Here is a 26,516-nt window from a genome sequence, read left to right as displayed (position 1 = left end):
TTGTGGAACCCATGCAGCTTGGATTTACCCGTCTTTCATTGAGGAGAGGGCCTTTAGGAGGAGGGAGGGTCTTTGTCTTTACTGTGGTAAAGCAGGGCACATGCTGCAAACTTGCCCTACACATCCGGGAAACGCCTGCACCTAAGGCTCCAGAGGGGACAGTCCTTAGGTGGCATCTCGGCGTCCCCAGATATCCAGAAGGATAAACCTCTAGTCTCGGTGGGTCTCACTTGGGACAAGATTTCTGTCATTTCAGAGGCACTCATTGACTTGGGGGCAGCGGGCCTTTTTATTGACAGCACCTTTGCTCAGAAGCACTCTATTCTGTTGCCGCTTCGGACTGCTCCACTTGCCATTGAGGCGATCGATGGCAGACCATTACAGCCCCCGCAGATCACCCATAAAACCGCTCCTTTGTCTATGGCTGTTGGGGCTCTCCATCATGAAATTATACAACTCCAGGTGATACACTCTCCTCATTATCCTGTGGTTTTAGGATATCCATGGTTGCGCACCCATAATCCCATGTTTGATTGGGTAAGGGCCGAAGTCTTGGCATGGTCGCCTAATTGTTCCAAAACATGTCTAGGGAGAGTGGTGAAGGTGCTAACCACTTCTCCGGTCTCTTTGTTGCCTGAGGAGTATCAAGAGTTTCATTATATATTCGATAAGGGCCGGGCTGGTGAGCTCCCACCTCACCGCCCGTACGATTGCGCCATTGAGCTGCAACCTGGTGCCATACCCCCTCGAGGTCGAGTCTACCCATTATCTGTCGCAGAGAATAAGGCCATGGAGGAGTATGTTTCGGATGTGCTGTCCCGGGGGTTCATCCGTAAATCCTCTTCCTCTGCTGGGGCCGGATTCTTTTTTGTGAAAAAGAGCGACGAACTGAGACCCTGTATAGATTACAGGGGGCTCAACCGTATCACGGTTAAAAATACCTACCCGATTCCACTCATTACCAAGTTATTCGATCGCTTAAAAGGGTCCAAGGTATTTACAAAGCTCGACCTGCGAGGGGCATATCATTTAGTAAGGCTAAAGGGAGGTCACGAATGGAAAACCGCGTTTAGCACCAGGAGCGGGCATTATGAATACCTAGTTATGCCCTTCGGTCTCTGCAATGCCCCCGCGGTTTTCCAGGAATTCATAAATGATGTCCTAAGGGACATGCTCCAACAATGTGTGGTGGTATACCTAGATGATATTTTGATCCATTCCACCTCCATAGAAAGCCACTACGCTGATGTAGCCCGAGTCCTACAGAGGTTACGAGAGAACAATCTCTTTTGCAAATTGGAGAAGTGCAAGGTCCACCACAAGCTGGTCACCTTTCTGGGGTACGTAATTTCAGAGGTCAGTTTCGCTATGGATCCTGAAAAACTCTCGTCTGTTCTCGAGTGGCCACGACCTGTAGGTCTCCGCTCCCTTTGACGGTTCCTCGGCTTTGCTAACTATTACAGGAAATTTATTCGGAATTTTTCCTCTATTGTTAAGCCTCTTACGGACATCACCAAAAAAGACGGCAATGGCTCTCTTTGGTCCCCAGGGGCCATCAAAGCTTTTAAATCATTGAAGGCTTTGTTCACTATTGTCATTACAATAAAGGTGATTGCATTTTACGTTTTGTGTCCGTCTGGTTCCTGGTCCCTAACATCACCGTTCTCATGATCATTGAAACTCCATGATGTGAGATCTTGGATGGAGCCCCAGACCGAGGGAGATTGACATTTATTTTGTGTTTCAATCTCAGTTCGTTACCTGTATAAAAGACACCTGTGAGCCAGACATCTTGCTGATTGATAAGGGATCAAAAACTTATTTCACTGAGTAAAATGCAAATCAATTTATAACTTATTTCAAATGCGTTGTTCTGGATTTTTTGTTATTCTGGCTCTCACTGTTGAAATAAACCTACCATTAAAATTATAGACTGATCATGTCTTTGTCAGTGGGCAGGGGATGAAATATTTTTTTCCTTCACTGTACATTAATGTTAAAACTTCCCACTCAGTAACCCCTAACCCTTAATTTATATTCCCTATTCAAGAATGCTAGCAAAAAAAATCACTAAATAACCCTAAGCTCAATAAATAAAACAGATTAAAAAAAAAAAACTATTTTAAATTAACCATTGAGGAAAAAAGGCTTCCAGGGTTAAAAAAAAATCCAAAAAAAAAATCAGTAGTATAAATACTACTGATGTGATCACTGTGGTAATTAAAAAAGCTTTTATTTAATCCGCACATAATTTTATTTTTTTTTGGATACCAGTGGTGTACTTAGCAGGGAAAGGGGGTGATGTGCCCTGGGTGCCACTCATCAGGAGGATACCACGCTTGGACACATGGTCGGGCTGCCCCAGGCCAGTCCAAAACAGTTTGACCTGGACCAGTCCTTTGTCAACAATTTTGGACTGGACCAAGAAGGTAGGAACCTAGCAAGGTCACCAGACTGAAAGTTAAATGCAAGGCTGCTCACAGCCTATAGGAAAGCTTCAGTTGAAGTAAGGGGGTGAGTGAGAGAAGGATTGAGAGGGTAAGGTAGGGAGTATATATGTGTCAAGGAGCTGGCTAGTCCGACCGACTACCTCCGCTGACTTGTGCTCCCTTAGCCTGGGACAACACACTTTCCCCGGTTCCCCTAGCCGAGACTCCCTGTGTCTTCTTCATCGGCTTCTCTGCAAACCAGGCCTCCAGGGGAAATTCTGCAAAAGGGCGGAGCTTTCAGATTCACCTCTTTCCTGATCATAGAAACAGGAGAGAGGCTGTCCCAGTGCCTTCACCATTTAGCGGAGGTACTCTGAGAGGACAGAATAATGGAGAAAGTCAGGTAATGCAGAAACTCTTTTAGAACGATCAGCAGCCTGCAACCTAGTTCACAGCTAAACTTAGATGTTCGAAACAGACTTTTAGTATGAAAATATAATGAAATAATAAAAAGGTTTCCTTTAGTAATGCGCAATAGTTTCACTATTCCTAGAAAGTAATGGTATACAAACAAAAAAAGAGCAGGTATCTTCCTAGAATGTAATAAATAAAATGTAATAAAGTCCAAAACAAAATCTCAGCTGTTCAAATCAATATTGAAAAGACAAAGGACCAGGTAGGTTACCGCATGTTGTTGCAAAGTCCTTAGTCCTTGCTTTCTGCAATATTCTTTTATTCTTTGGCAGGGGTGCCGAGTCCTTGCATGCGGAAAGTGCAGTTGTCAGATTCCAAACTGTTTTGTTTTTTATTTTAACAATCATTTTGTCAACAGAAGATGTATTGCATTCCTAGTCAGTAGCTGATTGCTAATGTTCAAGCTTGAAAAGCTGTTGCTAAGTTTTTACAATGTTGGGAGGAGCTTAGGGATGAAGGCGGGAGCAGTTCTGCAAAGTGTCCCAGGAAAGTGTTTTCAAATGTTGGCAACTATACATCCGTGGTGGTACCGTTATGTCCTGTCAATTGCCTGGTGTGGTTGTGTGACATTAGCAAGGATGCTAGGGGAGACACTGGTAGAAAGATAAAAGACACTGAAGAAGAGATGCAGGGAAAGTTGGGGGACAGAAAAATGAAAATAAGGTATTGTAAAATGTTCTCAGAAAACATGGGCAAATGTTGCGATATTTAGGGGGTTATATTAGTTATAGTTATATTAAACAAAGCAGATACATCTCACCATAAGTAGCAGAGTAGGATTCATATCAAGTATATAGACTGCTGGGGAGTATGAAGTTAGAATAGTCCAGGTAAGAATTCAAAAGGGTTTGGGATGGGTAGCAAACAAAAGGGTTAAATCCAATAGGCAGTCCCGGTAAAAAGGTAATAGGCTGTCAAAAGGGTAAATCCAACAGGCATTCCGGGTTACAAAGGTAACAGGCAGACAGGCAGGCAAAATTGTAAATCCAAGAGACAGATCCAGAGCCAGGCACAAACTATGACTCCAAAGTAACTTAATTAACTCACACCTCTGTTACTGAGAGGCAGGGATATAAAGCCTGTTGGTTAGGTCAGGTGTGGTAATGATATAGACTTCAGGTAAAGGAAGGCATGGATATAGCATAACCAACACAGCTGAACATAAATACACAGAAAACTGATTCTAAACATAACCAGACAAGACATACATGGTACAGGACACCACAAAGGACAGGGAACAAGGCAACGAACACAGGGGATGGAGTGAGGAGCCGAGATCCCCAGACGCTTCTCCTGTATGCAAGGATAGGATATCTCAACCGGGACATGAAGAGAGGAACCAAGATCCTCAGATGTAAAAGGGAAAGAGGGCAAAGGTACATAAAATACAGACACACAATTAAACAAAACAGCGAGCTGTGGAGAGGAGTTCAACTCCGGGCAGCCCTCTTAATGGGGCAGCCATGCCTGGCAGTTTGCAGAGCTGGGGCCGAATCCTGACAGTACTGGGCCCAAATATTCCCGATGGCAGCCATAGCTGCAGGTGAAGACCTCTGTTGCAGTGACCAGTCACGTCTGCTTGTGTCCAGTCCATGGATTTAATCACTCAAATAAAAAAGGACCATCACCTATTAAAAAGGTGTAGTCTGTGACATCTACCATATGTAGAAAACATACAGCAGGCTGTAAAAGATCAGATTCAGTGTTATACAATCTGTCAGATTACATGTAAGTGAGCCAAAATATAAATCTGCACAACCATTTTGTGTGCCAACTACTGCTTAATTAACCTTATGCACATATGTAAAGCAATGTAAATATTCACACAAAAACCTCTATCTCTTAATCTCTATTTTGGTAGATTATCAGGGGAAGGCCCTAAAACTAGAATAGTTTTTGCTCACTCCACTGAGTAATGGATATTAGTTTAGGGAGCCCTTAACAAACACACGACAGATACAATATCTCTATTTGGCCCATAACTTTAATAGGAGACTACAGTGTGAATACTGTCATTGGTTTATGTAATAATCCCAGTGGAATCTGGGTGATGTTTATGATTGTATTATTATTTATCAATTTACGTAGTGCCAAAATATTCCATCTCTAGGTTAACATTACAGTATTACAACACAACAATTTTGAACAAATCTTTTTAACATAGTGTTTAAAAGTTATGATTTTATTAAAGACAGGAGAAAAGATTTGGGAAAAATAATTTACCTGCTGATTTCAGTTGATAGGATCTTCGTTGACCTCTAGGTCTCCCATGATTGGGGAAGAAGGGAGATGGTTGTCTGTATGATTCTGAGAGAATGATGGGCCTTTGAAAACTTGTCTGTTTTGTGAAAACCGGCTGGGAAAGCGGCCCTTTCCTCTTCAAGCCGTTCCAAAAATCTTTGAGCTAAAATCTTTGTTTAAAGAAGCTTAAGCTTTTCCTAAATAGGAAAATAGATTAACATAATTCTTAACCTCCTTCACAAAGGAATCTCTGAAAAGTGTACCTTCTGCAGCTTGGCCTGGTTCAGAGTGGGCTATATTTGTGCCAGCTACTGGTCAATTTTTAACAGAATTGCTCTACAACAGTCACTAGAAATTGTCAAATTATCATTCACTAAAAAACAAATTGCTCTTTGGACCCAGCCTCTAAGCACCTCTGTATCTACAGGGTTCTCATTTTTAAGTGTCTGTTAAGCGAGATCAAACATTTTTATCAAAGGGCCCAATATATATAGTAATTTATCTTGGCATGATTTGAGTGATCTGTTGATTACCTTCCTAGAATTCTTCCCTCGGAATTGCACTATTTGCAAGATCTAAATCAGGGGTCTCGGCATCATTGTGAGCAACATTTGGTCCGAGGCATTCGGCCCAAAGTTTATTTCTGGCAGCTTTATCCAGGTGTCTGTGAACCCAGTGCTCTAGATATTTGAAATAGGGCACCACTGAGTAGACCAAGGATGTTTAACCTGGTCTGGATTAAAATATGGCCCTTAACGTCCAGAATGGCTGAATCAGTGTTATTCACTTCTTCAATCATATCTGACGTGTCTGAGTCAGGAATTTCCTCCTCAGTATCAGAGGGTGAAACAGAGCAAGAATCCTCTGAAGTGTCTGTCTCGCTTAAGGACGAGCAATAGGAGTCAGGTTTGCTCCTTTTTAGCAGTTTAACATCCTTACAGGTAAAGTTTTTTTTTCTGCAGTGGTATATCTGCGTTTTTGTGAGTACTGTGTGGTGAACGCGATTTATTCATATTGACTTTGTCCTTATTTAAAGAGTGCTTTTTGGATCTCTTAGAAATCGATTCAGGGCTGTCAAAAATATGTTTTCGTTTCTGGGTTGTTTTGCCAGATTTTTATAACCGTTTTGCCATATTACTACCCGATGCCTCTGCTGACCAAAAAAGATCAGAAGGAGTAGAGGGGTTAGGGTTATTGCAAGACATTGCTATAATTTGGCAAATAAATCCTGCATTGAGGACATTGCAGTTATAATGGCTTTTCTGTCTTATTGACAGATTCATCTAGCATCAATTGAAAATGATCATCAGAAATATTCTCACAGTACGTTGACAAAAAATATTTTTAATATATTTATCAGGTATATAATTCATATTAATTAATATTTTTTTTTATAATTTGATGTGAGATTTAATATTATAATTGTGAATAACTGACTAGTAAAATGAAGGAAAAAGCACTGCCCGTGGTCCTGACCAACAAAAATTGCAGCTGAACAGTCTGTCAGAATCGCTCTGACAGGCTGTTCAGTAGTGAGGAAAAATTTAAAGTCTCACAAGACTCCGGATAAAAAAACGTTAATGCGCAATATACACGCGAATGGAGTAAAGAGTCAAAAAAAAATTGTTGCGGTTGCAAGCGTTCGTGTTGGGGGTTCAGCGAAAAAATTCCTTAACCGAAGAAAATACTTTCCTGCTCCATGGACAAAGGTAAGATTAGTTTAAGAGGGTAAAGGAGAGCAGTATATAACGGCAAGGGGTAAAAAAAAAAGGAGCTATATAAATAGAAATGACGCGTTTAAAGAAAGTAAATAAATTAATTAAATAATTACAGCAACCAAGTAATAATAATCTCACAAAACGAACCACCACCTAGGATATTAATATTAATATGTAAATGACCAAGGATATACTCTTATCTCTCTGAGGAGCAGCAAAGAAAGAGGAATCACCAGCTCTTGTTTTATGGACTTTTCTGATTGGTTTATCTGTGTTCTATTCATGTTTGGTTGTACTGTGGTTTTTCTCCTTAACTTGATCATTAACTTTTTTGCTGCAGTGGAGTAGTAATGAGAGACTTATACATAATATCATCCTCCTGTCTGCTATGAAATCTACAATTATACTTTCAGACAGCAACTGAGAAAGTTAGTGGCACAAAAAACAATTTTCTTCATTTTCTTTAACATTGCTCCAATAGCTTAAATATCATACTTACATTTTATTTTTTCTCCTTTATCACCTTTGTTTTCTTAATGAAAATGGAAATTATTCAATGCTTTAATGCTGTTGGCAAAAATGAAATTAATGTAATCTCTTTCTAGATGAGTGCTCCATTGGAAATAGAGTTGAAAATTGACTCACAGCAGATGGAGAATTATCAGGATATTCTAGAGGACATTATCAACGAAGACGTAAAAAAGCTCTAAAATCCAACACAGTGAACTAATAAATATGTCATGTTATTAAATCACTTAATTTCTATCCAAAGCATGTTAAGTAAGAAGATATCTGTGCAAAAGTTTAGGTCCTGTGGACCCAAATATTTTTAAATGAAAAGGTAAAATGACAGACCAGTCACCCTCCAAATAACAAAATATCTTGTAAGTTTAATTAATTAAAAAATAATACATTACATGCATTGCTATGTTGATGATTTATGTGATAATTTGCTATGGAGTGTGAAATCACTGTCACGGATCTGGCTAGTCCGACCGACTACCTCCGCTGACTTGTGCTCGCTTAGCATGGGACACCACACACTTTACCTGGTTTATTTTAGACACACAGGGCTGGATATATCCAGCAAAACACACATTATCATAAAACAAGATATTGGGATACAAACCGCCCCTTAATCTGCCTCCCAGGAACAACAGGGGCAGTAACGGGATTAACAATACAATAGGGTCCCGACCTCCACTATCTATTACTGGCCAAAACCAGTTCCAGGGATGGCCGGGGTAAATGTCTGTAGTAGTGGCACTGGGGGGAAGGGAACAACATAATAATGCACCATGATATTAAATTAAAACAATGGTGGTCACTCCCTGGTTGCAGATTCTGGCTGTCTGACAGAGATAATATCCTCAGCCAGTGATGACATGATATACTGCTGAGGGTAGCCACAGAAGTCTTTACAAACCCAGGGCCCATAGTCAATAGGGAGGAGGCTGGCAGTCAGGCCTCTCCAGTGGTCCCAGTGATGGAGGGTTCCATCACAATCACCTTTTAATCTTTTTACTATATCACTGAGGGTTCTTAGAGCAAGTTGTCAGATGTACAATCATGTATAGGCACACATCTCCCAACACTCCAAATGGCCAAAGAGGGACACATTTGTTTAGGAATGTGGGTTTGTTATGGCTAGAGGGTGACCTTCGCTAAGACTATGTAACCTTGGAATCTATTGATAGCTATTTATCTATTTATGTAATAGAAAAAGAATACTGCATTTTATTTGTCCAATATGGTTTCTAAACACTGTGACGCATACACCATCAGAAGCAGCTCCCTGAGCCCAGGACAGGAACCAGGGACTCCGGATACACAGAGTTGAAATACAGCCCTAATGGAAAAGTAGAGATTATAGTATATAACTCCACACATCAGACAGAACCAATGCTGAGGTAAAACAGGAATTAAGTTCATTAGTAGCATACCGACTTACATACACACACCGATCATAAGACAATAACCTGCCCAGACAGCCTTGTGCCACAGACCGGTCACCTTAGCCAGCGATAACTGCGCAGTACAAAGTCATTCATTTTGGGGTGATCCGATGAAGCAGTGGCGATCCAGGGCACCAATGGATAGCTCGGGTCTCAAGATGTCTCAGTGCAAAAAGCGCCCTGATTTGGGGGCATGAATCCGAGCAACAGTGACCGGGTATCTCCACATGACAGGAAGAAAACCAAGGTTCCCAAATGGGCTGTAGAAGTCTGGATTGGGCAGGCCAGACTGGGTTTCCTGGACACTCTGGGCCCCAATACACAGAGGGTGACTTAGACATAAGAGGGGATTGAAAAGCTGAGAAAGAAGCTCCCCCATGAATCAGCCATGGCCCCCTCCCAAACACAATTTACCATCATATGTCCTCATTACTGTGACACACACACACATCCCAACCCTAAACCTGGATCAATGTTTTTGCAGCCCAGGGTACGTCCCATCACAATGTTACTTCCAAGCACATTTTGGTGATTTTATGCTTTAAGAACACTGAGAAACACTCACACCCACCAAACCTTCTGAGTTTCTACAAAAAAGGAAAACCAGGGCCAAAAGGATACAGGTCTCAAAGAGGAATAGTCCCCCCTGAGGGGACAACTGGGAGGTATGTAGGAAGGCCCACCGTACCTTTATGATCATTAGTAAAGGGATTGCCTGGAAGGGGGGGGATATGACTCCTGGCCTAGGCTGGAGCTAGGGGGAGGTCAAACGTTCTGCTTTTCTGTGCAATTTTGCAAGTCCAACAAGTGGGTGAGGGGAGGGATTTTCCTCTTTCCCATCTGGCTTCTTTAGAAGGATTACATTGCAATGAATTAATGTGCTTCCCTGATGGATCTCCTGGGGAGGGTAGAATCAACCATGGCAGCTGATTTCCATCTAAAGCAGGAGGATTCTTCACCTGACCACCAGTCCTGTGAGGAAGATGAGCCTTCAGCCGAGACTAGGGCGTCCAGTGGGACTAGGCCTCTGTCTTGCATTTCACCAGGTGAGTTGTTTTGTTGTAGGCCCTGGGGTAAGTGGGCAGGGATGGAGGCTTAATAGAAGAACAGGAAGTTAGAGGTGACATAATTGAGGTACATAGGGCTGTGGTGGACAAACCTTCATGCCCCATGGTTGAACCCCTGTGGCTGCATCAATGTCAATCTTTCCCTTTCAACCTTGAATTTCCTTCTCAGTTTTAGTTGTCACCTTTAAATGCATTTTCTAATTAGGAACTTCCATCTGAGACGCATGATAATATTTGGAGGGGGTTTATGTATATATTGGTACCGCCGGACAAGGAAACAGTGAAAAAAGTGTCAGTGGTGCTCTCTGAAGTGGCCGTAGGAGTAGTTGGGATTTAGTTTTCCCCTAAAATGGTGGCAGTAGAGTTGTGGAGGTCTGAGTCGGCTAACCATTGTGTGGTTTTTGCACCGATCAATCGGTATGGTTGTATGCTCTGATATGGAGGTACTGGTTACAGCTGGCTGAGAGGGAGGCTGAGTTTCAGAAATATGAGGATAGGCAGTTTGCAGTGATTTCATATGTACCAGAACAGGTAAAGCAGGTGTGTTGGGATCTTGCTCTTTAGGGTGTCATTTTGATTAGCCTTCTTTGGGGAACTTAGGGTAGAATTGGTTTCTCCTAATGCTAGCCAGCCAGGATTGAGTCTGATGTGCTTGAAATGTCTGATGTCTAATTATCCCTTCATTTAGGCCAGGGCTCAAGAGGGTTGATTAAGAAAGTTGAGGGCAAGCGGTGTCCTGTACATCAGGTGTCTGCATTTATGAGGGCCAACCCCAACATTGTAGGCTCATTTTTAGTGCATTTGGGTGGGCATTTGGCCAAGTGTTATGTGGTCTTTATGGAGGTCTTTAGATAGTAGCAGAGGAGTGGCCATCAGACACAAAAAGCAGGAGGGATATAATAAAGATAGGTGATAGTGTTCCTGTATCTTCAATAGGTTTGGGTGTTGAGAGAGTTCTGGCCTTAGGGGGGAGCTCAGCCTCGGGTCAAGACATGCTAACCTGGTCAGAGCGCTCCCCCTGCTGGATGCGAGCGCTGCTAGTTTATAGCAGCAGCAGGCGCGCGAACGGCTATCTCATAAATATTCATGCCGCGTCTTAAAGCGACATTTATCCTTTTTCCTTATTCTCTTATTAATCAGTTTTACTGGTCTAGCAATGTAGAAGCCCATACAATTCACATTCATTGAGAAAAATTGTTTCTATTCGTTAAAATTTCTCATACTATTGAAATTAGCCATAAATACTTAATCCTTATTAAAATATTTTAACTAGCCAAATACTTGCTGAAGCAGCGATTTTTATCAAAGCTCCTTTATTTTCAATATAAAAACTTTATATGATTAAAAAAAACAAGATGGCTCTAACTCCATTTTGTGCTTGTGTGAGTATAATATTTATGTCTTCAAGACCAAAGTATCTGACATAACCCCCTTTAGATTATGACAAAGCAAAACCAGTTTTCATTTGAGTAATCTAAAAAAGTGTCAGATGGCATATTGATAACATCAAATCACCATGTCTGAAACAGGAACAGGCAGACAGAAACATTATTGTTCCTGTATGTAAAGTCAGTAATGAAAACTTTGCACTAATAATGATTAATGACTACAATCAGTGAATCAATTGCTATTCCACTATATAAAAAACAATCAACATGGCTGATGATGCTGATATCTTGGTCCATGTACTTAAAAGTGTCGACAGAAATATTATTCTTTCTAATAGACATCTATATGGTGTGGTTGGGCTTGTTGAGAATTTGGAACACATTAACTACTTAAACGCCCCCTCCCAAACATCAGTACTCGCAGGACACAAGGTGTCTTTTGGTATACACTCCTGGATCATGATTTGGCTTTGTTTGCTTGGTTATTACAATTAAGGTGTTTTGCACTTTACATTTTGTGTTGGTCTGGTTCCTGGTCCCTAACATCTGCAAATGTTGATAAGTCATATATGAAAGGATTCCCTTCACACAAAAAGTTTTTGTCTTTAAACTTCATTAACATTCTGTTAAAACATGATACCCACGGTACATACCACGCTTCCATGTTCCAACATTATGTATAGTCTTCAACTAAAAAATATTCTGTAGTGTAACAGGGAATTGATATAAGTACATATATCCATGCGTTATGCATGGGCTGTACTTTGTCTCTATCCACTTTTGTAATCACTACATGAAAAATGTCATCTGACACAAAATATATAGGTGTATGTATTCTGGTCAAATCAGTCATTCCAGATTGCACTTCATCCAAAAATGAAAGTGTGTAAAAAATATTAGTTCATGCATAAACAATAGTTCATGTTAGATTTGTTTGCAAATTTGGTGCAGATTTAAAGCATTAGAGATTCATTTAGGATGCATATTCATGGTCACCATATGATATCATTCTCCATAACCATTAAATTTATTCTTTGTCTTTCCATTTCCTGATAAATAGTACTTATTTCCATCTTTAGTTTATCAATTTTATTCTTCTTAGTTTGAACAGAAACAGAGTTTGTGGCTGAATTACCAGTTACAACAACTGCACCTATGGCTGTACCTACGGAGGCAAGAAGCAAACGGCTTCCTGGTTTGTGCTCTTTTAAGATGCATCTTGTACCAGGCCTTGAGGTTAGGGAGCTGTATTAATAAAACCACGTACTCTTTTAAAAAAAAAAATACATTTAAAAAATAAATAAATATATATATATATATACACATCTGTAAGGGCTGCTCTAAGTCAGGCCCCAATCAGGCTGCAGAGCTGCTCATCTCTGGTTCCCTTGCCTTGCTTCAGTTTCCTTGCCTTAGTTCCCATGTTTTGCTGTAATCCATTCCTGGATTTCCATATGCTCTGTTCTGTGCTTCTGATTCCTTGACTCCGTTTGTTATGTTTGTCTGAGTCTGCAGTCTAAAGGTATGTCCTTCTTAGTTCTGTGTTTAGGTTGGAGTACTGTGGCATAGTGGTGGGCTAAGCATACTATGGCCATATGATGTGACTGAATCTCCAATTGTTATCACATAGTCCTGGGCTAGATCCTGTATTCATGTTTGTCTGTTTCTTATGTGCGTTTGCCCTCTTTCCCTGAAAATCTGAGGATTTCGGTTCCTCTCTCCTCTCCCAGTTAAGATGTCCTATCCTTGCTTAAAGGACAAGCGTCTGAGGATTCCGGCCCCTCACTCCATCCCTGTGTCCTTTGTGTTCCTTGTTCCCTGTCCTTTGTTGTGTCCTGTATCATGTATGTCTTGTCTGGCTATGTTTCTTGCTCGGTCTCCCTGTCCCTTGCTCGCTATGTTTCTGCTGTTAATCTGCTTAGCTTCCATACTCCCAGCCTGCAGCATCCTGCACATTCACATGTAGAGCTATGTCTCTTGTCTGCTCCAGGGTGCTTGCAGGATATCACCAAGTTCTGCTTTGTTCAGGACATTTATATTATGTTTATATATTTGTTGCCAACTTTATTAGGGTGAGAAGCGCAGACAGTATTTTGTTTTTTGTATACATTGTACAGCCAACACACTGTATTTGCAGCATGCTCACACTGTTTGGTAGGCCTTATATTATACATTTGTATTATTTGAGCCTGAGACCAGCTTAGCGCACCGACATTTTTTCTTTTCCTTGTTCAGGACAACATCAGCTGCTATGTCAAGGGCCTGGTATGTGGCCACACAACCCTAGATGCCCACTTGGGAGAGTGCAGTCACCCTACACCAGGCTCTGTACGACTCCACTACTGCACAATAACTCCTGAAGCTATCCATCTGTACCCCGGGATTGACACTGCAACTTCAGGATCACTGAAGTGACACTTTGTCGGGTGGGCATTGCTAGCCAAAGACTTGTATGCAGGTGCCGGGCTGTCTGATAGCTGATAAGATTATGCTCCGGATCCAATGATGTTGTGTATAAACATCGGTGCTGTTCCCAATAAAAATAGTTCTATTTGCGCCCTACACTAAGTCTCGGCTAGTGCTTGGGTGAACACAAAGGGTTAATTGCTTAAGTAGTTCTTGGACTGTAACTTCAACAGGAGACAAGGTTTTGCTAGCATATGCAATAACTTTGCTCGTATTATCCTGTTTCTGATATAAAACTGCACTTACGCTTAAGCTAATAAACCCTGTTTCCAGATACAACGGCTTACTTCACACTGGATATGCTAAGCAGAGTGCCTGGCCTAGTGCTTATCTAAGGCTTGGTAATGGCCTTTCCCACGTTCCTTCTTTCTTAAGCAGCTGCATAGTTATCAAAAATTTAGGTAATTCCTCAATTGACATTTTTGGCGTTCATGACAGCTTCAACTTTCTTCTTCTGTGGATTTAAGCTTTCAGAAGTTACTTCACGTTACCCCGAGTCCATTACCTATTGAAAGTACACATTTGACAGTAAAGTTGTCTTTGACTTGATATTTAGAAACCCAATAAAAGGATGTGGTGTGAATCTTTAGATCTACACAAGTATAATATCTTCCTTCATGTTCTTTTAGTTCAACATATTACTTGTCTTCCATGTAGTTCCAACCTGTATTGATCTATGCATTCTTACCCACTAGTTCCTTCTCAATTTGCTATTAGTGGTTGGTATCTCTTTGGTTAATTCCTTCAGCGTCGGATCTAGGGAACTAGGTGCTTTTAAAGATATGTTAGCTTGCGTACCTGGTTTGGCCTGGCTGCAAGAAGAACACATCCCCCATATTTTGGGAGTGGAGAAACCACATAGGTTTTACCATTATTAACACAATCACCAGTTAGATGGTGAGGATATGGGGGGAAAAAAACAAGGTTAGGTATTCCATTATTTGATAACTGTCCCTGTACAGTCACAGAAGCTTTTACCGCATTTACTGCGGTAGAGCCAGTACTGCAGCAGGACCTACCAATAACAAAGGATTGTGGTGGATGTAACAAGAGTTTGACTCACCTTAGTCATTTGCTCTGTTAAAATTTGCACTCACTTGATTGACCCGATGACGCAAATTGTTTTTCTCGTTCCTATACTGCCTATTAGGTTTAGAGTTGGATGGTTGAGGCTGTTAAGAGTTATCAGAATCAGATCGGCTAGACATAGAAACATAGAATGTGTCAGCAGAGAAAAACCATTCGCCCCCATCTAGTCTGCCCAATTTCTAAATACTTAGTACCTGGCCTTATCTTTTATTAATGTTAGCATTATGCCTATCCCAGGCATATGATGGAATATGTCATATCCCAGGCCCTCAGCAGTGAAGCTGCTCTCCCACCCCAGGACTTAGCAAGGTAAGTGAATAAGAACAGGGGGGTAGATAGTGAGAAAGGGGAGAGGTAGTGAGAAGAATATTGAAATTAAATAAAGAGAAATGTAAAGGGGAGAAAGAAAGGTGGTGGTTCCCATGTGTCCAATCTAGGTGCTGAGCAAGTCCTGTGGATGAAACCTGGGTGCTGGGGCAAGTCCTCTGAATGTAACCTGGGTGCTGGGGTAAGTCCTCTGAATGTAGCCTGGGTGCTAGGGCGAGTCCTCTGAATGTAACCTTGGTGCTGGGGCAAGTCCTCTGAATGTAACCTGGGTGCAGGGGGAAGTCCTCTGAATGTAACCTGGGTGCTGGGGCAAGTCCTCTGAATGTAACCTGATTGCTGGGGCAAGTCCTTTGAATGTAACCTGGGTGCTGAGGCAAGTCTTCTCAGTGTAATCTGGGTGCTGGGGCAAGTCCTCTGGATGTAACCTGGGTGCTGGGGCAAGTCCTGTGTGTGCAAGCTGGGTGCTGGGGCAATTCCTCTAAGTGCAATCTTGGTGCTGGGGAAATCCTATGAGTACAGTCTGGGTGCTAGGCAAGTCCTATGAATGCAATCTGGGTGCTGGGCAAGTCCTGTGGATGCAACTTGAGTGCTGAACAAGTCCTGTGGATGATATCTGGGGCAAGTTCTATGTGTGCAACCTTCTTGTGCATCATCTTTAGAAGAGGCTTCCTTCTGGGACGACAGCCATGCAGACCAATTTGATGCACTGTGCGGCGAATGGTCTGAGCACCGACAGGCTGACTCCCCACCCCTTCAACCTCTGCAGCAATGCTGGCAGCACTCATACGTATATTTACCAAAGACAACCTCTGGACATGACGCTGAGCATTTGCACTCAACTTCTTTGCTCGACCATGGCGAGGCCTGTTCTAAGTGGAACCTGTCCTGTGAAACCGCTGTATGGTCTTGCCCACCGTGCTGCAGCTCAGTTTCAGGGTCTTGACAAGTCGTAGACTTTGTGACCCGCTACCCTGAAGAGGTAGCCGTGTCCAATATTACTGCTAAAACCATAGCAGATGCCATACTCAAAATATTTTCCCAAGTAGGCTGCCGCCAAGAAATCCTGTAGGATTAGGGCACCCAATTTACCTCCAGTATGTTTACCTAGATCTGGGCTCTCTGCGGGGCAAAACCCCTATACACCACCCTTTACCACCTGCAGATCAACAGAACCCTCAAGCGAATGTTCCAAACATTTGCAGCCAAACATGCGGACTGGGAACAGTCTCTTCCCCACCTCCTCTTTACATACCACAAAGGGTCCACTGGATTCTCGCTATTTAAGCTGTTATATGGACATAAGGTCCATGGGCTCCTAGACATACTGCGGGAATATTGGGAAAGGAAATATACCCCCCCCGGGAAAAATTGGAGCATTTAATGGGACTAGCCCAGGACAAGCGCAAGCTCACCAGAAAGCCCGCTATGATAGGCACACATAACCCAGAGAGTTTATGGTGGAACAATAGGTCCTCATGTTACAGCCCATGAAACAGAACAAACTGCAGACAGCCTGGGAGGGACCCTATGAAGTAGTAGAGCAGAGGAAACCACATATGTCATTGCCAAGGGGGAGCATCCGCCACATTAACACACTCCAGGCATACCGTGAGGGTGGGGCCGAGTTAGCCACAATATGCACCCCTTCCCATACCGAGGTGGGAAACTGAGTCATACAGGATCTCTGGGCCGTGACCCAGGCAGACAGTAATAACTGCCAGGTTAAGACAGGCCCCCAGCTAACCACTGAGGAACAAGCCCAAATACAGCTAGTCATGCAGGGACAACCCCAACTCTTTTCCACCCTACCAGGTACTACCACCTTGACCCACCACAAGGTAGAGACCCCTGGGCAAGCCCCTTTCCATCAAACCACTCAAGTTCTGGAGGCAGTTTAGAGCCATATCCGCAAAGAACTAGTAGAGATGCAGGCTCTAGGGGTTATCAAACCCTCCCGCAGCCCCTGGGCTTCCCCAGATATCTTAGTGCCCAAAAAGGATGGGAACACCCCGTTCTGTGTCCTCTACAGATGCTTAAATGAAAAAACACCACCGACCCTTATCCCATGCCCTGAGTAGACAAGTTCCCAGACCGCTTAGCTGGTGCTGCCTGTGTTTCCACTCTTGACTTGAGCCGGGGCAAGATAGGGATGGCTGAGGTGCAATACCTGGGTCACCAAGTTGGTAGCGGGAAACGTCCTGAACCAGTCAAAATAAAAGTCATCCTAAACCGGGCCATACTTAAGACTAAATAAAATAGGCTAAATCAAGTGTCTGGGGACAATGGATGGTTATTGAGGTGGAGTCTGGTCCAGTACAGACCAGGAAAAAGACAACCACAATGCTGACGGCCTATCCCAGCAAGAAGACATCTAATGTTGGGACATGTACCACTACTTCCAGCCATCCTTGGACTTGCCGGTGTGAGTACAACCCCTGGCTGTTTCTGGAAGGTGGAAGTCATGTTGCACATGCCTCCATGCTAAAGTCTGTTGGTGTTAACTGTTTGTCCCCGAGAATGCTTCCTAATCAGCTGATGTAAATAAGATTAAGCCCAGCCACTGGATGCTCTAGTTAAAATAGGCAGTGAAGTAGTCCCTTTTCCCATATATGGAGGGTTGGGCAGCTTCTTGTCTGATCTGTCACCAAGTTAAAGGGATTCAGAAGGGTATCGCCTGGCACCAGTTATTGCTTCCATGGCAAGCTGATTGGTCCCCAAGTTATTGGGATTCAAAGGAGAGTCACCTGGCACCCCTTGCTGCTTCCATGGCAAGCTGATCGGTTACCAAGTTAAAGGGATTCATAGGGGCACCGATTTGCACCCATCTGCTTTTACAGCAAGCTTATTGGTCGCCTAATTAAGGGGGATTCAGACAGGCACCCAGATGCATTTACAGCAAGTTGAGGAGTTCAAAATATCTGGTCAGGGACATTATTTGGAAAAATAGGGTCTGAGCCTATGGTGGGCTTTTTTACTAATAGTCATTGCCAAAATGTTTGTATCTCATGGGGGTCAGTGGGGTGCCAGGCTTGGTTTCTGCTCCCTTGGTCAGCTGCATGGGATATAGGTTTGTTTGAGCTGCCAAGAGCTTAAAAAAGAATTGGGGAAAAAACAAATCTAAAAAAATTATTGGAGGAGATTACTGCCATATTTGGGGGGACCCAACATTCGTCAGGCACAGGTTCTCCGCATTTCATTTTGGCAGGTGGATCCTGGTCATCATCATCTGACATGTCAGACATTGTCCATGTGGCTTTGCCAGAGTGATCTGACTCAAGTTATCTACTTATCATATATCCTGATGCTGTGTTTGTTTAGTAAGAAAAAATAAAACAAGATGTTAACAATCCCTAGATGTGAGCTTTCAGTAAATATATATACTTTTGTATTGTATATTGTATTTCATAGTTTATACCAGTTTTACTATGGAATTCATCAGTACTTTTTTGTTTAAAAAAATCCATTAATTACAGTTTTGTTTACAAAAAATAACACTTAGATCTACTCAGATTCATTATTTGCACAGGGGATGTTGTTGTAAAAAAAACCAAACATATTTACCGTATTTGCTCAATTATAACACAAGGGTTTTTTTTGGAGCAAATGCTCTGAAAAATACCCTCGTCTTATATTCGAGGTTGTCTTATAATCAGACCTCAAAAAGAGGTCTGACTACAAGACTAAGATCTAGATCCCCGCAGAGCTGCCGGGGACCTGGATCCTCCTCACTGGCAGCCAGTGGATGTCTGCAGGATGCGTGTAGGCGACCTCCGCTGCTGCCGGCACTTCTGCCGGGGCTTTTATGACGGAGCACTGGTGTGACCTTCCAGTGCTCAGTCATAGAAGTCCCGGGGTAGCAGCGGAGGTTGTCTGCGCGCATCGGGCAGACGTCTACCTGCTGCCCCCACTTGACACCAGCGAGTCTGGAGAACGGGGGACAAGCCTAGGGATGCATCGGTAAGGTGGGGAGGGGGGCATAAGGCATATCGGGGGGGTGAATGGCAAATAGGAGGGAATAAGGCATATCGGGGGGAGAGTGGTAAATAGGGGTTATAAGGCATATCTGGGAGGCAGAGTGGCAAATAGAGGGGTATAAGGCATATCTGGGGGGGCAGAGTGGCAAGCCGTAGGGCAGATGTGATTTTTTTCTTTTTGTTAAATATGAAAAAATAGCTTACATGTGAATATTTACTAATAAAACTTTTCTTATAGGGTAGTCTTATATTCAGTCTTTTTTTTCTAAATTAATATTCAAATTTGGGGAGGTCATCTTATAATTGAGCAAATACAGTATTTGAAGGAACCACACAATTTGCCTCATACCAATAAAAAGTTGAACTTCTGCCTAAAAAAACACTATATACCGTATTTGCTTGATTATAAGACGACCCCCCAAAATCTGAATACTAATTTAGGAAAAAAAGGAAAAAGCCTGAATATAAGACGACCCTATAGGAAAATGTTTTACTGGTAAATATGAATTCATGTAAACTATTTTATCATATTTAATAAAAGCTATGATTGAGAAAAATATTTTTTTATTTTTATTTCCTTTTATTTGCCAACCTGCCCCCCTAGTTATTCACACCTGCCCCCAGGCTTGCCACTCTAACTCCAGAAATGCCTTATACCCTCCTATATGCTACGCTGCCTCCCTGGTATGCCTTTTAACCCCCTATGTGCCACTCTGCCTCCAGAAATACCTTATACCCCCTTTATGCCACTCTGCCTCCAGAAATGCCTTTTAACCCCCTATATGCAGAGTGGCATATAGGGGGTTAAAAGGCATTTCTGGAAGCAGAGAGGCATACAGGGGGTTAAAAGGCATATCATGAAGCAGAGTGGCACATAGGGGGTTAAAAGGCATACCAGGGAGGCAGCGTAGCATATAGGAGGGTATAAGGCATTTCTGGAGTTAGAGTGGCAAGCCTGGGGGCAGGTCTTATGCCATCCATACAACCCCCCCCCCCCCGACTTACCAGTGCTTCTGACTCTCTGGTGTCTGGTGGGGGCAGCGGGCTGGGGTTTGTTCCGCCAGAATTTCTATGAGCACCGGAAGGTCATGTGACGCCAGTGCTGCGTCATAGAAGCTACGGGGAAGTACAAGCAGTAGCGGGGGGTTGTCTGTGTCGAGCGCTGCGGGGAATTCTCCTCTATGGCAGTCGGAGAAGGTATGTGGATGCGTGTAGACAACCTCCGCTGCTGCCGGCGCTTTCGCCGGCTCTCAGTGATAGACGCCTGGTGTAAGTGCCGGCAGCAGCTGAGGTTACCAGACAGGAGGATCCAGGTCCCCTGCAGTGCTGAGGGGGATCTGGATCTTAGTCTCATAGGTCTGATTAGAAGACGACCTCGATTATAAGTCGAGGGGTATTTTTCAGAGCATTTGCTCTGAAAAAAACTCTTCTTATAATCAAGCAAATATGGTATGTATGTATATGTATGTAACGCTTTTCCTGAGATTTGCTGTTAAACTAAAGGATGCAGAAATTGTTGAAATTTTCATGGCATCCCAGCGGAAAAAAAATATTGGGTTCAAGGTTCTTGTCAGCTTTCCATCCAGATGATTATGTTCTCTGGAGTGATGAATCATGCTTCTAGGGCTGCAACTAACGATTATTTTCATAATCAATAGGCCGATTATTTTTTCGATTAATCGATTAATCGGATAAAAAAAATGAATGTAAATTTTTCATTTATTTAAAATAATGTAATAAACAAATTATATTAAATACAAACAGCATGATAAAAAAACTTTGATAAAATGCATTTCTTGCCTTTATTTCGCAACCAGCCCCCCCCAATTTATGCACGTTTGAGCCCAGGCTTGCCACGCTGCCTCCCAGACATGCCACGCTGCCTCCCACATATGCCACTCCACGCTGACTCCCACATACGCCACTCCACGCTGCCTCCCACATATGCCACTCCACTCTGCCTCCCACATATGCCACTCCACGCTGCCTCCCACATATGCCACTCCACGCTGCCTCCCACATATGCCACTCCACGCTGCCTCCCACATATGCCACTCCACGCTGCCTCCCACATATGCCACGCCACGCTGCCTCCCACATATACCACTCCACTCTGCCTCCCAAATATGCCACTCCACGCTGCCTCCCACATATGCCACTCCACGCTGCCTCCCACATATGCCACTCCACGCTGCCTCCCACATATGCCACTCCGCCTCCCACATATGCCACTCCACGCTGCCTCCCACATACGCCACTCCACGCTGCCCCCACATATGCCACTGTGCCTGATACACCTTATACCCCGATACACCACTCCATCCTCCCCAGACATGCCACACTGCCCTCCCCACATATGCCACTCCACTCTACCCCCAGATAAGCCACTCCACTCTACCCCCAGATAAGCCACTGTGGCCCCAGATCTGCCTTATACACCTTGATACACCACTCTGTCCTCCCCAGACATGCCACACTGCCCTCCCCACATATGCCTTATATACCCTATATGCCTTATACCCCCAGATATGTCACTCCGTCCTCCCCAGATATGCCTTATACCCCCCAGATATCTCATAGTCCACTCATGGAGTCACAGACCATACTTTTATAAATAAGTACTGGGTTAATCTTCACTGCCCCCAGGATTTAGATTCCCCTTAGTTTGCCCCCCTTTATCTCTAACTGCACCTTAAGTTAACTTTAATAAATTAATAAAATTAACCCTCAGTCCTCATCATTAAATTAACCCTAAACACCCCATTAACCATAACTGCCCCTAAATTAACCCTAAAGACCTCATCAACCACAGCATCCCCTAAATTAACCCTAAAGACCCCATGAACCACAACAGCCCCTAAATTAACCCTAAACATACCATTAACCAAAACTGCCTCAAATTAACCCCAAACACCCCATTAACCACAGCTGCTCCTAAATTAACCCTAAACACACCATTAACCATAGCTGCCCCTAAATTAACCCTAAACACCCTATTAACCATAGCTGCCCCTAAATTAACCCTAAACACCCTATTAACCATAACTGTCCCTAAATGAACCCTAAACACCCCATTAACCATAACTGCCCCTAAATGAACCCTAAACACCCCATTAACCATAACAGCCCCTAAATTAACTCCCACCTCCCCTAACTTTCAGTAGCCCAAATATTAATGTTATACTTACAGTTAGATGAGTGTCACAGCCATGTGGTTCTGGCCTTCTGGGAGAAGGAAGGGGGCGGGGCCAGTTGTCACAGTGATTACAGGGAGGGACTGGTAAGTAGGAGCTGCTGCTGTGAGTCAGACTAAACGGATTATATAATGAAGGGTATTTTTCAGAGCGTTTGCTCTGAAAAAACCCTCATTTAATAATCGATAAAAATCGATTCAACTAATCGATAATGAAATTCGTTGGCAACGATTTTCATTATCGATTATTATCGATTTTATCGATTAGTTGTTGCAGCCCTACATGCTTCAATATCTAGAAGTCTGATAAAGAAGTCTGGGTTTGGCAGATGTCAGGAAAACACTACCTTCCTGAATGCATAGGATCTACTGTAAAAAGTGTAGGAGGAATAATGGTCTTGGGCAGTTTTTTTAATATCATACAATTGTCTAAAATGTATTTGTATGATGTAGCAATGGCATCAACAAGACAGGGGTGGAGTTGAGTGCTCTGTTAATTTTCTGTATTAAAGGCCTTATATGCTTAAACTCATCCCACAAAAAATATAAAAAAATAAGGAAGGTCAAAGATAACAAGGTATGTTTGATTTTTAAATGTACCAGACTTAACTAAAAAGTACCAAAAAAGTACAATAAAAAATATTCTAAGTAAGCTGGTAGATCTTTATATGCTAGATATGCACATAGAAGTATGGACAAAAAACTGAAACTAAACAAATACCGTATTTGCTCGATTATAAGACGAGGTTTTTTTCAGAGCAAATGCTCTGAAAAATACCCCTCGTCTTATAATCGAGGTCGTCTTCTAATCAGACCTCAAAATGTCCGCTGGGGCCATGCTGCTTACCGGGCTTTGGTCGCGAGCAGCAAGAGAACTGGAAGCTAGAAGAGTGTCACATAACTCTGCCTCCCCCCTCCTTCCTCTGGGGGCGGGGCCAGATAAGTTGCTCGCACAGCCGGGCCCCTGCAGAAGTCTTCAAGTGAGAGATCTGCAGTTCAGGTAAGTGGGTGGGGGAGGGCTTTTGTGATTAATGTGTGAAGTATGTGTGATTAATGGAATGAATGAGTATTTAAATGTTTGTGAATGAGTGTGTGTTAGTATGGATGTGTAAGATTGTAAGCTTGCGAGCAGGGCTCTCTCCACCAAATGTATCGGTTTGTCTTAGTCTGTCAATTCTTGTCTTGTCATATCCCTTGAATTTATGTATTGTATTAAGCGCTGCGTAAACTGTTGGCGCTATATAAATAAAGGATAATAATAATAATAAATAATAAGGGGGGTGGTGGTGGTAGCATGGCATAGGGAGGCTGTACTCAGACTCCTATCATCCCCAGGTTCCAGCATGTACTGGCTGCCTTGGCTTGATAGGAGTGTGATTGCTGTTAGCAGTTATATATATACCTCCAGAAATGCCTTTTAACCCCCTATATGCCACTCTGCCACATGATATGCCTTTTAACCCCTATATGCCACTCTGGCATATAGGGGATTAAAAGGCATATCATGGGGCAGAGTGGCATATAGGAGGGTATAAGACATTTCTGGAGGCAGAGTGGCATATAGAGGGTTAAAAGGCACATCATGGGGCAGAGTGGCAAATAGGGGGTATAAGGCATTTCTGGGGGCAGAGTTGCAACCCTGCAGATGTGCATAACTGGGGGGGCAGGTTGGCAAATAAAAGGAAATAAAAAAATATATATATTTTTCTCAATCATAGCTTTTATTAAATATGAAAATATTGTTTACATGAATTCATATTTACTAGTAAAACTTTTTTTCCTATAGGGTAGTCTTATATTCAGGCTTTTTGTTTTTTTCCTAAATTAATATTTAGATTTTGGGGGGTCGTCTTATAATCAGGGTCATCTTATAATCGAGCAAATACGGTACTTTGATTATTTCTGGTAGTCAAAACTGTACCAAATCTACATTAGTACCAAATGTGGCAATGGTGCGTAAAATAGTACTGAAGCAAAGAGGTGTTGCTCCTTCTCCCCATGTGTCTTTACACAGCATTTCCCCTCCATAGCCCCATATATAACACTATTCCGCTCCTTCCTATCACCACAGTCTGCCTGCTTACTGGGCCTCAAGGTGGGCCTCAAGGTGGACCACTGGAAGCTTATGTCATGCTGGTGCTCCACCATAGGGGGGGTGCATTATGAACTAAGGGGGGAACCTTAAAATGGCTATTGGCTTTCTGTCTGTATATAACTATATCATATGCTGACAAACTGTATAATAAAGACCAAAAATGTTAAAATACATGTATGCCTGTGTATTAGATAAAATACTGTTTTACCATTCCACTAATGTGTATTTTTCTTTAAAAAAAAATTTTCTTTAAAATAGCACCAAACTTTAAGGGTGCGGCCTATATTCGAGCCAATACGGCAGGGGCGTCCAACATGCGGCCTCGAGGTGCGGCCCGCGTGAGATCAGCAGCCAGGATCACATCATCACAAGCCCTGCCGCTTACTTGTGGGAGGGTCTATTCTCTGCTCCAGTCCTGCCTCCTCTGTGGGGAGAACAAGGGAGGCCGCGCCCCCTGCTGAAGTCTGTGAGCGGCATCGAGAGCTGTAGTAGGTAAGGGGGTGGGGGAGGTTGTTTGAATGAGTATGCCTGTGAGGGAATGAATCAGTATATGAATGAATGAGTGTGTGTGTGATAGCATGGATGTGTAAGTGCTGGAACCTAGGCATGATGGGACTGTGATTGCATATAGCAATCACACTCCTATCATGCTAAGTCAGCCAGTACATGCTGAAACCTGGCTAGCTGCCCCCCTTGTGTATTGATGCTGCCAGCAGTATGGGGTCTGCACTTACAGCCACCCTGTACCAGCACATATTGGCTGACTTGGCATGATAGGAGTGTGATTGCTAACAGCAATCTGCTAACATCAATCACAGTCCCATCAGGTTCCAGCATTTACTGGTTGCCTGGGTATAAAAAGAGTGTGTTTGCTGTTAGCAATCACACTCCTATGATGCCAAGTCAGCCAGTACATGCTGAAACCTGGCTAGCTGCCCCCCTTGTGTATTGATGCTGCCAGCAGTATGGGGTCTGCACTTACAGCCACCCTGTACCAGCATGTACTGGCTTACTTGGCATGATAGGAGTGTGATTTCTAACAGCAATCTGCTAACAGCAATCACAGTCCCATTATGCCTAGGTTCCAGCATTTACTGGTTGCCTGGGTATGAAAAGAGTCTGTTTGCTGTTACAATGCCCAGCCAACCAGTACATACTGGAATCTGGGTATGTCTGAGATTGCTGTTAACAATCATAATATATAGTTTTTTTTGTACAATTTTGGTGTGCAACTTACTTTTATTAAAAGTATGTTGGGGGGTGAACCCTGAATTTTCGGTTTTGGTCCAGAATTTTCATTTAGGTGCATCCCTAGGATGAATAGAACTATTTCATTTTAACTTATCCAGAATCCTGAATTTGTAGTCACAAAACTTTCTAGGCCCAGAAATCAGTGAGAGGAAAAGTAAAGGTTTTGTGTCATTTACTTTATTTTAAGCTGCATATCTTATTAAAGGCCATATTTTCACACAGTGAAAAATGAGTTCGGCCTGCGCACGTATACAATTCTGATGAAGTGGCCCACTGCAGAAAAAACTTGGACACCCCTGAAATACGGTATTATATGTCAAGACTTGTTTTCTCTTCATAAAGCAGTGGTAATATCTAGATTTCAATCTCTGTTTAATCAAGATATGATCAAGAATTTGACTTCCAAATGGCCCTGCTCACTGTGCAGCAGGGTGTGCGCAAGTCGGCCGCCTAATAAAATTAAAGCGGCCCGCGTGCACACACGGCAATCTTAGCACCTCACCTCGCGGCCACCTCGCGGCCACCATGTGCATACTGGCTGCTTTAATTTTTTAGCCGGCCGACTTGCACACATCGTGCTGCTGAGTAGCAGTTCCTCGGTGAGGCTCTTCGTCCCGCCCCTTTCAAGACGTGATGTTCAAAGGGGCGGGCTCACAGAAGAGTTCCTCGTTACGGGAAGAGGATCGTCACATCGGAGGAGAGCGGGGGGAAAAAAGAAAAGCAAAAATGTATTTTCAAGAAATTTTTAGGGGTCCGAGGAAAGTTGACCTATATGTAAGGGAGAGGGGGGGGGAATTCCCTTGGGACACCATTAAAACTTAAATACTGTATTTATCGGCGTATAACACC

General features: G+C 43.0%; 1 protein-coding gene across 1 annotated transcript in view; it reads left to right on the top strand.

Moving 5' to 3' along the window:
• Positions 1–2,347: 2,347 nt before the first annotated feature.
• Positions 2,348–26,516, top strand: part of LOC149273192 (LEM domain-containing protein 2-like) — a 61,076-nt gene continuing 36,907 nt past the window's right edge. The window contains exon 1 of the mRNA XM_089506606.1: positions 2,348–2,429. Within this exon, the coding sequence (XP_089362732.1) occupies positions 2,348–2,429 (82 nt within the window). The remainder of the gene's footprint in view (positions 2,430–26,516) is intronic.

This window comes from Sceloporus occidentalis, unplaced genomic scaffold (assembly GCF_023333645.1).
Source record: "Sceloporus occidentalis isolate IW3139 unplaced genomic scaffold, rSceOcc1.0.p SCAF_398, whole genome shotgun sequence".
In the NCBI taxonomy this organism is placed as follows: domain Eukaryota; kingdom Metazoa; phylum Chordata; class Lepidosauria; order Squamata; family Phrynosomatidae; genus Sceloporus; species Sceloporus occidentalis.
The sequence above is the reverse complement of the archived record's forward strand: the minus strand, read 5'-3'. Positions and strand labels throughout refer to the sequence as shown.